A 17,500-nucleotide genomic window follows, 5' to 3' on the forward strand; every position below is an offset into this window, starting at 1 on the left:
TGTGTGTGTGTGTGTGTGTGTGTGTTTATATAGTGTATATATATATATATATATATATATATATATATATATAATTATAGTGTGTGCGTGCGCGCGCGCTTGTGTGTGTGTGTGTGTGTGTGTGTGTGTGTGTGTTTACATATATCTTTTTTGTGTATACACGTACAAAAGCATGCACACATGTCCAAAACATACAAACATGCATAGGCCTGCATACGCAAACAAATGTGATATTGTAATCTTATCAGTGAGTTGTTTTCATTGTTTATGTCTTCTGTTCTATTTTTCTCAAAAGGACGAGGAACCTTGGCCTCTAAACCACATACAGGTAATACGAATTATAGAAAAAGAAGAAAAAAGTTTACATTGTATGACATTATCGTGTTGCATTCATCGTATTGCTTAATACAGTATCGTGTTGTGTTGTATTCGTAACATTTATCGTTTTGTAAGTATCATAAGTATTGTGCGGTATTACATCCTGATAGCCTGCATTTTGTTATTTTCTTACGTTATGTTTCGTATTGTTGAGGACAGTACACATTTGTTGCATTATGCTTTTTCACATTGTATTGCTCTGGTTTATGTTGTACTCCCAGATTCATTTACGGAGCAAACTCCCCGCTGATCTTTTTCTGAAGAGGGTATTGGAGTCAAGCAGTATTGTTCAATGTGTCCATGTATGTGTCCATGTATGTATGTATGTATGTATGTATGTATCTATGTAGGACAAGAGAAAAAAATGCTGCGGAAAGACAGCCTGAGCTGATCGTAAGATTATCAATGTTAAAAGATAGGAAAATGTAAAGGGTTTTGTCGAAATCAAAGACACTGTCAAAAAGAGAAACTATTCAAGTAAACTACTGTCGTAGTTGAATGTAAATGATAAAGATTAATATAATACGTTGAATGTAAATGATAAAGATCAGTATAATACGTTGAATGTAAGTGATAAAGATTAATATAATGCGTTGAATGTAAATGATAAAGATTAAAATAATACGTTAAAGATTAATATTATACGTTGAATGTAAATGATAAAGATCAATGTAATACGTTAATGATAAAGATTAATATAATACGTTGAATATAAATGATAAAGATTAATATAATACGTTAATGATAAAGATTAATATAATACGTTAATGATAAAGATTAATATAATACGTTGAATGTAAATGATAAAGATTAACATAATACGTTAAATGTCATTGATAAAGATTATTACAATATGTTGAATGTGAATGATAAAGATTAACATAATACGCTGAATGTAAATGATGAAGATTAATGTAATACGTTGAATTTAAATGATAAAGATTAATACAATATGTAAATGATAAAGATTGCTATAATACGTTGAATGTAAATGATAAAGATTAATATAATACGTTGAATGTAAGTGATAAAGATTAATATAATATGTTGAATGTAAATGATAAAGATAAATATAATACGTTGAATGTAATTGATAAAGATTAATATAATACGTTGAATGTGAATGATAAAGATTAATGCAATACGTTGAATGTAAATGATAAAGATTAATATAATGCGTTGAATGTACGTGATAAAGATTAATATAATACGTTAAAGATTAATATGATACGTTGAATGTGAATGATAAAGATTAATATAATACGTTGAATGTAAATGATAAAGATTAATATAATACGTTGAATATAAACGTTAATGATAAAGATTAATATAATACGTTGAATGTAAATGATAAAGATTAGTATAATACGTTGAATGTAAATGATAAAGATTAATATAATACGTTAATGATAAAGATTAATATAATACGTTGAATGTAAATGATAAAGATGAATGTAATACGTTGAATGTAAATGATAAAGATTAATATAATACGTTGAATGTAAATGATACAGATTAATATAATACGTTGAATGTAAGTGATAAAGATTAATACAATTCGTTGAATGTAAATGATGAAGATTAATATAATACGTTGAATGTAAATGATAAAGATTAATATAATACGTTGAATGTAAATGATAAAGATTAATACAATACGTTGAAGGTAAATGATAAAGATTAATATAATACGTTGAATGTAAATGATAAAGATTAATATAATACGAACTGGGTGAACTCGTGACCAGCATAAAATAATTTTATGAGGACTTACATGACGAGAAGAAAGTATGAAAAATGTGACATTATAGATACACGTTCAAATAAACCTAGTTTATCCGAAGAAGAGATCTACCACAAGAAAGTGAAATAACTCATGAAGAAGCAGTGTATACTCTAAAGAATATGCACAATGGAAAGAGTCCAGGCACTGATGGATTTACTTTGAAATTCGTCGAAGTATTTTGGAGACAGCTGGGTTCTTTTATGGTTAATTCCAAACTAATTTCTTCAGAGAAGAACTGTCAAACAGAAAACAGAACAAGAAAGGCAAGGCCTTCAAGACTTACTTGTGATACACACTTAATTAAAGAAAAGAACAAGAGAGGCAAGGCCTTCAAGATTCACTTGTGATACATTAAAAAAAAAAAAATCTAATTGTTAAAATGTGTTCTGTATTTGTTATTATAAAGCTTCCAGTTAAAAAAAAAAAAGAAAAAAAAAAAGTCCAAACCAGATTCGAACCCCGTGTGTTCAGGTGAGAAGAAACTGTCTTAACCATTACAGTATCGTGGCTCCTTAACTGACGTTCTAAAATTTAATTTTGAACATTTTCAATTTTTAAAGGGCGATAAATCAATTGCGGTATTCGCAGTAGAACGCTGTTTAAATCATATTATTCTGATGTATCTTGGGCAATCAAAAAATCTTTAAGGGCAATAAAAATAAAAAAAAAATCTTTTTAAGTCCGCGGTAAAGGAGACGTGGCTATCGCAGCAATCACACTGCAACATTTAGCCGTTTTCTCTAGATCTAGATAGATGTACAAGTTTAGTTACACCCGCCGGGAATGTAATATGACACGGTTGATTCAATTTCTCTTTTATGTTCATTCTAGTTTTATAGTTTTAAAGTTAATATGAAAATTTAGTATTTTGTTAAACTAATAACATGTAGAGCCAAGTACAAGTACTTCTAAACGTCATATGAAGTGAAAAGGACTTCATTTTGAGAAAAGTCAAGACTGGAAATTTTTTCGTTTCATCAATTCAAGGGTATTAACTCGCATGGTTTACAATTTTTAACTGTGAATTCCAACTGTTTCCGTGGATATTTTTATGGCAGTTTGGGGCATAATCCAGTAAGTGACGAGGCGTTCACAAACTTTGTCTGAATAAATATTTAACGGTCTCCTTCTCCAACTTTCCATCACATGTTATCGTGTATTGTCCATTGAATATAGGATTGAATGGGCAGGTCAACAACTTAAAACAAAATGGCGTCGCGAAGAATATGAGCACGCGCTCTGAATGTGTATAAATATGTGTAAGCAATAGATCTATAAAGTCCACTCGTCGTATTGATTTTAGTATTTTCCGAAAAAGACCACTTGGGCGAATGAACATAGTGAAAGCCTGTACACTGAGAGTAAAACACACAAGCTTCTTATGTACTGAGTATAATTTCAAAATGTAATGTTTAAGATGAGAAAGATCAGTTTAAAGCAAATTAAGTCCCCTAGCATTAATTACAGATTAATTTCCCTTTTTTACTATCTGCACCAAAACGTTTGCAAAATAAATAAAACTTCCATGCTTAGCAAAAGAAGTTCCTGTTTGAACAAAAAATGATAATAATGACTGCTCTTGTTGTTGTGTCAGAGTATCAGATCAAAGTGCCAAGTTTAGAGAATAAAAAAATATGAATATAACAGTAAATGCAGTCTGCATATAATTTGGCTTCTTTAAAAAAAAAAAAAAAAAATTGTGCCCATCCCAGAGGTGCAATATTGTTTTAAACAAAATGACTGGAAAGAACTGAATTTTTCCTATTTTTATGCCTACTTTGGTGTCAACTGACAAAGTATTTGCAGAGAAAATGTCAATGTTAAAGTTTACCACAGACACACAGACACACACAGACAGACACATACACACACAACCGAACACCGGGTTAAAACATAGACTCACTTTGTTTACACAAGTGAGTCAAAAACTTATTAAAATTAGTTTGTTGAAATGTGTTCTCTAATCATTATCATGATTATATACAGCTTCGTGGAAAAAGAAAAAAAGAAAGAATAATAGTCTTCTATGCAGATTGGAACTAAGCTTACCCACCGCGCTAATACGTGTTCAATAGGTGTTCAACGTTGACGTTAAAAAAAAAATCATTTCAGCATCTTCTTTTAGCGGAATAAATCGACAGCGGCAATCGAAGTCATAACGCAATTTATATCTTGTTATTCTGGTACATCTCGGGCATTTAAAAATTCCTTTCAAGTCCGAGGTAAAGAAGTTCCCATCGCCTCAAAAACACTGCTGTACATGTCCATTTATAGACTGGCAGAGATCTGTGATCACAAACTTTGTCTTTCCACTCACTGAGAAACTACGTCAGACACCGTCCATTCAGTTTCTTTTTTTTCCTGTTCATTCTGGTTAATTCAGTATCCACTTTAAAACACCAATATGCAGTAAACACGTCGATGATTATTTAAGAAATTGTTTTAATTCGGCGGTAAAGGAGACGTTGCCATCCCGTGAGCGTTTGCAACATGATTTGTCAAGATCTGCACTGACCAGTGTGTGTAGACGAGGCAGTGAAACGGTAGATTCAAATGTTCTTTTCTGTTCATTCTACTTAACTCAATGTCCACTTTAGAATATTCATATGCAGTTAACATGTCAATAATATAGGCTAGTTAGTGTCACTGTATGTGTTCTGTCCAGAATGTGTATTTCTTTGCAATTAATTGCGAACATGAAAGACGAGGTCATGTCTTCTCACCAAACACAACCAACCTTCCAACAGGTCAGTGAGGAGGGTTTTTTTTTTTTAAATTTTCGGATTTTGGAACGAACCTTGACGAAATAAAATTGTTAATAATACGGAAATACGGCTTAATTCGGGAGACTTGCAACCTATTATTGGTACGACTGAAGATTTTTTTCATACTATGTTTTAAGCCAAATTTGGTATTGGCAGACAAAGTATTTTAAGAGAAAATGGCCATGTTAAAGTTTACCACACACACACACACACACACAGACACACACACACAGACAACCAGGTTAAAACATAGACTCACTTTGTTTACACGAGTGGATGAATCTGCCATGATAAAGTGAAGAAAAATGCCTTTACAGAACAATATCAGTGAAAAGCACTCATCTTGTATTATATTCATATCAAAAAGGTTCTTTTAGAACTTATCAATTTACGATTTCATAGATTCGATTATGAAGAAAAAAAACTTTCGACTCTTTGAATCGTCAGTTTATTTACTGACTGTGATCAGTTGTGCAGTTTGAAAATTCATTTTTCATTACTCACCATGTTTTAATATCATTTTTGACTTACTAGACTTGTGTAGAAAAGTGAGTATGTTTTAACCTGTTGTTCGGTTGTCTGTTTGTGTGTTTGTGTGGACACTGAATCAACTGGAATGAACATGAAAGAAAAATTGAATCGATCTGTGAGGCAGCCACAACAGTCTCGCAGAACTCCACAAGAACAACAGGGCAGGTGGTGGTGTTCTCAGACGCTCTCTCCATGCTCCAAGCCCTCAAGATCTCCCACAAGAACAGAATCATCTCACTTCAGCCCTTGTTGCCTTGAGTGCCAGAGTGGAGAAAGTGGTGATACAATGGGTACCAGCACACTGTGGCATCAGAGGCAACGAAAAAGCGGACATTCTGGCAAAAAAAAAAGAAGAAAAAAAAGACGGTGCACAGAAGGAGCAGGCCAACAAACTGGTGTCATACGAGGCAATGAAATCAAGACAATCATCAAGGCACGAATAAAGTGGCGCCTTCAGCACCCCAAATATAACCCAGAAGACAGATACCATTTGCTGGAACGACGAGAACAGGTCAAGATCTTCCGCCTGAGGACTTGACACAACCGCCTGCTCCACCACATGCACACAAAATTTGGCATTGGACAGAGTGGAGAGTGCCCTTGTGGTGAGGGACCAATGACAACTGACCACATCCTTCAAGACTGAAGGACGCATGCAGCATCCAGGAGGAAGTACTCGCCAACACTGACAGCAGTGGCACCCTGGAGGAGCTGCGACGTCCTTCATCAAGGACGCCGGGCTGCTCATCTAATGGGATGCAAACGAGGAAGAAGAAAAATCCATTGTTTTTTTAGCTCCTTGTAGGCCTCTACTGGTTCGTGCAGATCTAGAGATCTTATGTGTTGCTTTGTGCTTGAAGGGATAGCAAAGTCTCCTTTACCGCCGAAATAAAAGAATAATCGAGATATAATAAAACACACAAAATATATGATTTAAACGGTGTTATTCGGTCTACGACAATCACATCTATCACAGGAAGAAGAAAACGTCAACCTAGCTTTAGGTATTAAATCTAGTCAAATGACGTCAAAGTGGGGGCGCAGTCTGCTTGCTTTGAACTAAACATGTATGGTTTCATCCCGTTCTCATACCTTTTTCGTTTCTTTTTTTTCTTTTTTCCCCAAGCTTATCTTATATATCATATTTAATCCAGAGCACTTTTCAATAATTTTTTTAATCTTTTCTTTCTCTTCATGATTCCTTGACTTGATAAAGCACGAAGCACAAGTGAGTCTTGAAGGCTTTGCCTCTTGTTTAACCAATGTATCAATTTTATGGCAACGATATGAACATGAAATGGTCAAATACACCATCCATAATGAAGACGTTGGATTGAATTTCATTAAGGCTGGAGATAATATTCCATCTGGTTTAATGTCCTGAGCCAATTCATATGTATCTTTTGTCTAGAACCTCCTGAGTCTTACGTTGGATGTACCAGGGTTTATCAACGAACTTGGCACAGCCCGTATCGGTCGTATGGTAAGTATCATGTGATGAAAACCTTACCTCCGTTTAACTGTTTCTGTCAGTTTGTCTCTGTCTGTCTGTCTGCCCATCCCTCTCTATTATTTACATATACATACATATATATATGCTGCAAGGAGTTCACACTCTCTTGGTGTCCTGGGCACCGCTCCTTGCAGAAAGCACTGAGGTAAATACCGAGACCGGTAAAATATGTAAATATCAACAACAGTAGATTTGGAATGTCTTTAAAACTTGTAATTTTAAAAGAAACAGATTCTCCCCGAATGAACAGCTTCTTCAGTCAAGGGTACAGAAATGAAAGCTTTACAGGCTGGTTAAACAGCAACCAGTGAGGAAAAGTCAGGTAAACGTCAGGTAGAACTGAGCAGGTAAAACATGTTGCATGCAAAACAATTTCAGAATTCAACTCACACTCCACACACAGCAAAAAAGACATGCCGAGTCTACTGTTTTTGATATTTACATTTATATACGTATATAGACAGACAGATTTATCTATATATATTATGTTGGTTTGTATTGTTGCTGCTGTTAATTTTTGTTTCTTTTTGTCTTATAAACTATTGAATCAGATTCTTTTGACTTGGACACGACTTCGAAACTTCATTTCGACACTTGGCTTGGACTTTCCACTTGGGCACTTGTCTTCGAAAACTGACTCAAGTACCAGACACTTTGGAGTTTTGAAGTATACTTCAATCACACTCTTGACTTCGTCATTTGGCTTTGACACTGTTTGGTGATTTACATTATTTTGGCTATGACGTGATTTGACCATTTGGCGCTTAATTTCAGACATTCGTTTGACTTTGACTCGTAGGTTAGATATTTGATTCAGACACTGCCTTGATTTGTACACTTTTCCCGGGCATTTCCCGTTGGCTTGACCATTGAGCAGCGGTGAAGGTGGCCACCTGTGACGCTCTGGGAGACGTGCGAGAGAGTATTGAGGATCTGAGCGACAAGCTGAACGAGGTCAACAGCACGCTGTCTGAGGAGACGGAAGAGCTATCACACCGACTGGATAAGCTGGAAGACTGCGTGGATGACCTCAAAGGTCAGGTGTCTGGAGAGAGAGAGAGAAAGAGGGAGAGAGGGCGAGAGAGAGAGAGAAAGAGGGAGAGAGAGAGAGAGCGGGAGAAATAGCTGTCTCGTGTGTTTTCTTCCAAACAGCATCTAACCGCAGACTACAGCTGCCATGCAACAAAGCTGATTAAGTATAGATCAGTAATAATAGCAACAATAATAATCATAAGACGAGCGCAGAAAAACGCTCTTGACATCTACCCACTGTTGGCTGCAGAAGGCATGCTTGTTGTGAAAGGCAGTGGTAGCGATTTGCACAAGTTCCATTTGCCATGAAAAGCGCTGTGTATTGAAACAAACCAAAAAAAAAAAAAAAAAAAGACTCAAAGCTTGTCATTTGAAGAATACTTTTGATCAGATAACTGAACCCCCCCCATCCCCCCCCAAAAAAAACAACCAAAAAAAAAAACCATCAGCAAAGCATTCGTTTTTGTTTTGTTTTGTTTTGTTGCTGAACACAGTAGCAGAAAATATACCGTTCACGGCCCGAGGCATCACCCTCCCCACACCCCAAAAGACGTCTGACATTGAATGTCAGGATATATCACAACCTCGCGAGTGATAAATGATCTGTAACGTCACTTCCGGTTTCTGAATGTAGCCATGAGAGGCAAAGTTCAACGATCAGTCAGAAAGAAAAAATCGTACTGACCTGTTTTTGACGTTCGTGCAGAAAATACAATGCTGAAAGAGGTTGGAGCATGCTCGGGGTTTACTTCTGCTGACTTTAGCAGTGTGTTCATGTCACTGTTTATGTTGACTTTCTCTTGTTTGTCAGTTACTTCTGCTGACTTTAGCAGTGTGTTCATGTCACTGTTTATATTGACTTTCTCTTGTTTGTCAATTTTCGTCTTTTTCTGCTTTAATATGTATTTCAGCAAGGATTAAAAAAAAAAAAAAAGGTGTGCAGTCACTAAAGCTCAATGCAAGACTGAAATGATGACAATGATAATGATGTCCTGTGTGAGCGTGCGCGCAAGTACGTGTTTGTGTATAGGTGAGTGTATGTATGTATGTATGCATGTATACATATATACACACATATATATAAGTATATATATATATATATACATACATACATGTGTGTGTGTTTGTGTGTGTGTGTGTGCGTGTGTGTGTGTATGTGTGTTTTACAGGTGAAGGGGAGATTCTCTACCGCCTTTTCTATAATGGTGTACGAGTATGCCGGCTCAACACATTTGTCGAGGTGTCCGAGATCTGCAAGTTCTTCTACCCAGAACAAGTGTAAGACCCTTATCGAATGCTTATCTCTTTCCAGACTCCTCTCTCTTTCTCTCTGTCAGTGTCTCTCTCTGTTTTTCTGTTTCTGTCTGTCTGTCTCTTCCCCGCCCCAACACTCTTTTCGCCAGTTTGAGTGTGTGTGTGTGCGCGCGCGCGCGCTGCACTTATGTGTGTGTGTGTGTGTCCGTGTGTGTGTGTGTGTGCGTGTGTGTTTGCATGTGCGGTTATATGCATGTAGCTGTCTGCATGAATGAGAGCATGCAGGCGTGGATGCATTCATGATTGTGAGTGCTTGTGTGAAAAAGAGAGTGAAAGAGAAAGAGAGAACAAGAGAGAGATACAGTGTGTGTGTGTGTGTGTGTGTGTGTGTGTGTGTGTGTGTGTGTGTGTTTGCATGTGTGCTTTTCTGCATGTACGTGTCTGCATGGATGCGAGCGTGCAGGCGTGGCTGCATTCATGATCGTGAGTGTATGTGTGAAAAAGGAGTGAGAGAGCAAGAGGGAGCAAGAGAGAGACACAGTGTGTGTGTGAGAGAGAAAGAGATGGAGGAAGTGACGCAGCTCTGACAGAACAGCTCACACTCAAAGCGGAAACTGTAAATACGGAAAAGCGCAAGGCCACTTGATAACGTGCAGAGGTTTGCTTCTGTTGTTGTATCCCCTCAATACAAATGTCGGTCTCGTAATGGTAGAGCTGATCAACTTTTAGGGGGAAGGCTTTTGCCAAAAGCATGAATGAAATGTGGTTGTCCCTCAGGATGGGGAAGTCAGCACAAGTAGGTTATCTTTGGACACATTGATGGCTCTTTGTGCTGCAGTGGACCTGCAGAGGTGGGAACAAGCAGGAAGATGGCTTTCACTTGATTTCACAGGGAAAACTGTGGCCCAAGGCAGTCGTTCTTCATCTGTAGCAGGGTGCCCATCCCAATAATGATGTTTAGTAATGAATCAATAACTGAAATAATACCTGTATTCATACAGCGCTGAATCTTGTGCATAGACAAACCAAAGTGCTTCAGCTACTATTGTCGTTAGTGGTGGCTGAACAGTTGGTGTCCTGCATATGTCCAGTCAGAGCAGGTGGTACTGAACACCGCTGATGTGACCCTGCAGCAGTGCAGGATCTCCTCTGCTATGTGGCCTCCTGAAGATGTAATACTGACAGCTCCCTGGGACTTGTTGCTACCGGGACAGCTGCAGATGAACGTGACTGTTGCTATGTATAATGGGATGGGTGACGTGGCAGTAACGCCACAGGAACGGTTCAGGTGATGGGACAGAAAGAGAAACAGTCCAATGAGAGGTACACAACAAAGAATGCCGTTCCAGGAATGAACTGTTCAGTCATTGTAGACGCTGTTCAAACCCCACAATGTGAACACTGGTAGTCACAATGCATTGCTTTGCAAAACAGATGCACAAGGAAAGGCTTACATCGCCCTTAAACATTCTCTCTTTTAATTTTTTTTTATATACAGAATCATACAATTTACATGTTTAGACGCAACAAACAAAGAGAGTCAGACCTGTTTCTGTTGGCTGATTGAATGTTGGAGCTGAGCTGTTAATGATGATGGTTCACTGCTCAGTCTACCAAGCAGACTTCCCTCCTGTCCCTTACTGTTACACTTACCCATTGATTACCATGTCTTTGCAGAATCGACCCTTTCGTCTTTCATGTGGACTGCAACTCGGAATTAGGCAGAAGTATTAATGAACCCTGCTGGACCTTTTCCTTTCTGGTGAAGCCCAACTGTATTCAGGGCAGTCAAATACAAGATTTTTCTGGCTGTTTTGAATCTCCACCACCTGGCTTCGTTTGCGAACATCCGGCGTTCTTTGGCTGCTTTGGATTCACCAAGGGTCCCTTCGATGACAATGTGAACAACAGAGCCCGTACCGCAGTGATTGAGGACAAGAAAATAGAGAAGCAGGGCTGATTGTGACGGACACGGGTCAGACACCAGCAGGCTTGAAGCTGGAAGCTGACAGTTTGGGCCAGAAACAATGTTTTGAGGAAGATGATGGCACCGCGACTGGACTGCTTCTCGAAATCTTCACCATGGAACAGTCGTCTTTTGGTTGGTTAATATGCAATAATAATAAGTAGAGCAGAAATGAATAGACAGATAAAGCAAAACACAAAACCAATTTCAATGGGCAAATGGGGTAATTTGAAAGGGTAGATTTAAAGCTTTCAAAAATTTCCTCATAAAATGTTAATCTTTTCAATGTTCATTCATTCTGGGTGACTTTTCCTTACATTGGTGAAATGATGTATTTTGCAAGTTTTGCTTTAAGGCGTACAAAAATATTCATATCTATCTTTTCAGTATCCATTCTTTCCAGGTTACTTTTAATTTCAATAGGGACATTGTGTATTTTGCATGGTTTGCTGTAAAGCATACAAAAAATCCCCAAATATCCATTCTTTCTGCATGCGTATACAGTAGCTTGATTTATTTTCATCTTGAAATTAAAGTTAGCATACCGAATTCCGCTGTGTTTGTCCTTTTGCTCGAAACCGTTATTTGTTGTTGTTGATGATGTTGTTTTCTAGTTATTGACCGAGAGAAAACGTTATGGTCTGTGTTTAACTCTCTTTGAAATCGTCTGAGTTCGTGTCTCTATCTATGTACTATTAGTATATAACTCTCTCACTTTGTCTGCATGCACGTGTGCCAGTCTCTGTTACCATGTCTGTCTTTCTTTGTATGTCTTGTCTGTATCTTTCTCTTGCTCTCTACCTCTTGTTCTGTCTATTTCTATATCTGAAATTGGTGTCTCTGTAAAACAACAAGAAAACAATATCCACGCAATTCCAAACTATAACATATTAAGGAGGGACACACACACACACACACATACACGCGCGCGCGCGCACGCACGCACGCACGCATGCAGGCACATGGGCATAATGAAACACATGCACGCACGCACGCACGCACGCACACACACAAACAACAAACACACAAAACCCAACACGTCATCAAGATGGTGGAAACCGCAGGACGATAAGTTTTCCCTGTCGGAGATAGTGTGACTTTCATAGAAATGACGAGAACAGGAAGCATGAGAAGTGGTCACGCTACTCAGGAAACAACGCCGATGAGATCTAAATCTAGATCTTCAAGAACAAGTGAGCCAAAGACTGGAAAGAAACTAAAGGACAAACCAAGCGTAATGAACGATTCTCAGGCAGACGAAAACCAAACTGGACCACAATTTTCTTGTTTGCCATCAATGCGGAACTGGTAAACAAAACATCAAAAATGAAACAGTCAGTCATCAGCAAGGTACACGGGCATTGGGTGGAGAGCTGGAATTAAGAGACAGTCAGTCATCAGCAGGGTACACGGGCATTGGGTGGAGAGCTGGAATTAAGAGACAGTCAGTCATCAGCAAGGTACACGGGCATTGGGTGGAGAGCTGGAATTAAGAGACAGTCAGTCATCAGCAGGGTACACGGGCATTGGGTGGAGAGTTGGAATTAAGAGACAGACAGTCATCAGCAAGGTACACGGGCGTTGGGTGGAGAGCTGGAATTAAGAGACAGTCAGTCATCAGCAAGGTACACGGGCGTTGGGTGGGGAGCTGGAATTAAGAGACAGTCAGTCATCAGCAAGGTACACGGGCGTTGGGTGGGGAGCTGGAATTAAGAGACAGTCAGTCATCAGCAGGGTACACGGGCATTGGGTGATGAGTTAGAATTAAGAGACAGTCTGTCATCAGCAAGGTACACGGGCATTGGGTGGAGAGTTGGAAGAGACAGTCTGTCATCAGCAAGGTACACAGGCATTGGGTGGAGAGCTGGAATTAAGAGACAGTCAGTCATCAGCAGGGTACACGGGCATTGGGTGATGAGTTAGAATTAAGAGACAGTCAGTCATCAGCAAGGTACACGGGCATTGGGTGGAGAGTTGGAAGAGACAGTCTGTCATCAGCAAGGTACACAGGCATTGGGTGGAGAGCTGGAATTAAGAGACAGTCAGTCATCAGCAGGGTACACGGGCATTGGGTGGGGAGCTGGAATTAAGAGACAGTCAGTCATCAGCAAGGTACACGGGCATTGGGTGGAGAGTTGGAAGAGACAGTCAGTCATCAGCAAGGTACACAGGCATTGGGTGGAGAGCTGGAATTAAGAGACAGTCAGTCATCAGCAGGGTACACGGGCATTGGGTGGAGAGTTGGAATTAAGAGACAGTCAGTCATCAGCAAGGTACACGGGCATTGGGTGGAGAGCTGGAATTAAGAGACAGTCAGTCATCAGCAGGGTACACGGGCATTGGGTGGAGAGCTGGAATTAAGAGACAGTCAGTCATCAGCAAGGTACACGGGCATTGGGTGGAGAGTTGGAAGAGACAGTCTGTCATCAGCAAGGTACACAGGCATTGGGTGGAGAGCTGGAATTAAGAGACAGTCAGTCATCAGCAGGGTACACGGGCATTGGGTGGAGAGCTGGAATTAAGAGACAGTCAGTCATCAGCAAGGTACACGGGCATTGGGTGGAGAGCTGGAATTAAGAGACAGTCAGTCATCAGCAGGGTACACGGGCATTTGGTGGAGAGTTGGAATTAAGAGACAGTCAGTCATCAGCAGGGTACACGGGCATTGGGTGGAGAGTTGGAATTAAGAGACAGTCAGTCATCAGCAGGGTACACGGGCATTGGGTGGAGAGTTGGAATTAAGAGACAGTCAGTCATCAGCAGGGTACACGGGCATTGGGTGGAGAGCTGGAATTAAGAGACAGTCAGTCATCAGCAAGGTACACGGGCATTGGGTGGAGAGTTGGAAGAGACATTCAGTCATCAGCAAGGTACACGGGCATTGGGTGGAGAGCTGGAATTAAGAGACAGTCAGTCATCAGCAAGGTACACGGGCATTGGGTGGAGAGCTGGAATTAAGAGACATTCAGTCATCAGCAAGGTACACGGGCATTGGGTGGGGAGCTGGAATTAAGAGACAGTCAGTCATCAGCAAGGTACACAGGCATTGGGTGGAGAGTTGGAAGAGACAGTCAGTCATCAGCAAGGTACACAGGCATTGGGTGGAGAGCTGGAATTAAGAGACAGTCAGTCATCAGCAAGGTACACGGGCATTGGGTGGAGAGTTGGAAGAGTCAGTCAGTCATCAGCAAGGTACACGGGCATTGGGTGGAGAGCTAGAATTAAGAGACAGTCAGTCATGAGCAAGGTACACGGGCATTGGGTGGAGAGCTGGAATTAAGAGACAGTCAGTCATCAGCAAGGTACACGGGCATTGGGTGGAGAGCTGGAATTAAGAGACAGTCAGTCATCAGCAAGGTACACGGGCATTGGGTGGGGAGCTGGAATTAAGAGACAGTCAGTCATCAGCAGGGTACACGGGCATTGGGTGGAGAGTTGGAAGAGACATTCAGTCATCAGCAAGGTACACGGGCATTGAGTGGAGAGTTGGAAGAGGCATTCAGTCATCAGCAGGGTACACGGGCATTGGGTGGAGAGCTGGAATTAAGAGAAAGTCAGTCATCAGCAGGGTACACGGGCATTGGGTGGAGAGCTGGAATTAAGAGACAGTCAGTCATCAGCAAGGTACACGGGCATTGGGTGGAGAGCTGGAATTAAGAGACAGTCAGTCATCAGCAGGGTACACGGGCATTGGGTGGAGAGCTGGAATTAAGAGACAGTCAGTCATCAGCAAGGTACACGGGCATTGGGTGGAGAGTTGGAAGAGACAGTCTGTCATCAGCAAGGTACACAGGCATTGGGTGGAGAGCTGGAATTAAGAGACAGTCAGTCATCAGCAGGGTACACGGGCATTGGGTGGAGAGTTGGAAGAGACAGTCAGTCATCAGCAAGGTACACGGGCATTGGGTGGAGAGTTGGAAGAGACAGTCTGTCATCAGCAAGGTACACAGGCATTGGGTGGAGAGCTGGAATTAAGAGACAGTCAGTCATCAGCAGGGTACACGGGCATTGGGTGGAGAGCTGGAATTAAGAGACAGTCAGTCATCAGCAAGGTACACGGGCATTGGGTGGAGAGCTGGAATTAAGAGACAGTCAGTGATCAGCAGGGTACACGGGCATTGGGTGGAGAGTTGGAATTAAGAGACAGTCAGTCATCAGCAAGGTACACAGGCATTTGGTGGAGAGTTGGAATTAAGAGACAGTCAGTCATCAGCAGGGTACACGGGCATTGGGTGGAGAGTTGGAATTAAGAGACAGTCAGTCATCAGCAGGGTACACGGGCATTGGGTGGAGAGTTGGAATTAAGAGACAGTCAGTCATCAGCAGGGTACACGGGCACTGGGTGGAGAGTTGGAATTAAGAGACAGTCAGTCATCAGCAAGGTACACGGGCATTGGGTGGAGAGTTGGAATTAAGAGACAGTCAGTCATCAGCAAGGTACACGGGCATTTGGTGGAGAGTTGGAATTAAGAGACAGTCAGTCATCAGCAAGGTACACGGGCATTGGGTGGAGAGTTGGAATTAAGAGACAGTCAGTCATCAGCAAGGTACACGGGCATTGGGTGGAGAGCTGGAATTAAGAGACATTCAGTCATCAGCAAGGTACACGGGCATTGGGTGGGGAGCTGGAATTAAGAGACAGTCAGTCATCAGCAAGGTACACAGGCATTGGGTGGAGAGTTGGAAGAGACAGTCAGTCATCAGCAAGGTACACGGGCGTTGTGTGGAGAGCTGGAATTAAGAGACAGTCAGTCATCAGCAAGGTACACGGGCATTGGGTGGAGAGTTGGAAGAGACAGTCAGTCATCAGCAAGGTACACGGGCATTGGGTGGAGAGTTGGAATTAAGAGACAGTCAGTCATCAGCAAGGTACACGGGCATTGGGTGGAGAGCTGGAATTAAGAGACAGTCAGTCATCAGCACGGTACACGGGCATTGGGTGGGGAGCTGGAATTAAGAGACAGTCAGTCATCAGCAAGGTACACGGGCATTGGGTGGGGAGCTGGAATTAAGAGACAGTCAGTCATCAGCAAGGTACACGGGCATTGGGTGGAGAGTTGGAAGAGACAGTCAGTCATCAGCAAGGTACACGGGCATTGGGTGGAGAGTTGGAAGAAACAACGGTCAGTGAAGCACTCGAGCAAACAGTCTCAGAGTCAACCACGCAAACAGACACAAAAATCACCCAACAGACATACAGGATCTGAAACACCAAGACAGTAGACCGCCGATGCCACAAAGACTCACAAAAAAGAAAAACAGAACACCGATCACAAAAGGCAAACAGAGTACTCGGGATTATAAAAAGGACTTTCTCGTATATGGACAGTGACACTTTTGTTAGATTATTTAAGACACTACTAGTAAGACCACAGACCACACCTGGAATATTGAAATGTTATTTGGTACCCGCTATGCAAAAAAGCAATTTGTTGTAGTTGAAAAAGTTCAAAGAAGAGCAACAAGTTTTGTCATTACTTAAATTACCATCTTTGAAATTTCGTAGAATTAGATGGGATCTAACACAAACATATAAAATACTTAATAATACTGATAAACTAGACAAAGAGACCTTTTTGAAAAAACAAAACAAAAACAAAACAAAACACAAAACAAAACAACAACAACAAAAAACAACAACAAAAAACAAACAAACAAAACAAAACAACAACAAAAAACAAAAAAACAAAAACAAAAAAAAAACAACAACCAAAAACAAAACCTTTCACCGCTATAACAAGGAATACGACTGACAAACTATTTATCAAGTATTCAGAAAACTGAAGAAGATTCGAAAAAAACTGTTTTTGTGACAAAATTGCATCTGATTGGAATGCATTACCTCTGCATGTTAAGATGGCTAACAATGTCAACACTTTAAAAAAATTCCTGGAACAGGTAAATAGTATCAGCAATTAGTTGAAATTCATTTATGATGAATGATACAAAAAAACAAACAAACAAAAAACAAACAAACAAAACCCCCAAACCCCCACCACTATTACTCATGAGCAAGTGTACTGGCAACTCAAATCAATATTTTTTTTTTTGTTAGACTGGGACAAAAAAAAACCCCAAAAAACAAAAAACAAAAAAACCACACACACACACACACACACACCCCCCCCCCCCCCCCCCCCCCCCCCCCCACACACACACACAAAACAACCCCGAAAGGCTTATAAACGTCCCCAGAACTGAACTGAACTGAAAAACAAAACAGAACGAGAAGAAGGCAAAACTTAATGACGTCAACAACAAACATGACGATCTCG

At 40.4% G+C, this 17,500-nt stretch overlaps 1 protein-coding gene across 1 annotated transcript in view; it reads left to right on the forward strand.

The window, feature by feature from the left end:
- The window catches only part of LOC143295205 (uncharacterized), a 13,794-nt gene extending 2,020 nt beyond the window's left edge, over nt 1–11,774 (forward strand). The window contains exons 2-6 of the mRNA XM_076606778.1: nt 296–328; nt 6,872–6,943; nt 7,851–8,009; nt 9,175–9,283; nt 10,937–11,774. Coding sequence (XP_076462893.1) covers nt 296–328; nt 6,872–6,943; nt 7,851–8,009; nt 9,175–9,283; nt 10,937–11,219 — 656 coding nt within the window. The 3' untranslated portion in view covers nt 11,220–11,774. The remainder of the gene's footprint in view (nt 1–295; nt 329–6,871; nt 6,944–7,850; nt 8,010–9,174; nt 9,284–10,936) is intronic.
- Nucleotides 11,775–17,500: the final 5,726 nt, after the last annotated feature.

This window comes from Babylonia areolata, chromosome 20, assembly GCF_041734735.1.
Source record: "Babylonia areolata isolate BAREFJ2019XMU chromosome 20, ASM4173473v1, whole genome shotgun sequence".
Taxonomy (NCBI): Eukaryota; Metazoa; Mollusca; class Gastropoda; order Neogastropoda; family Buccinidae; genus Babylonia; species Babylonia areolata.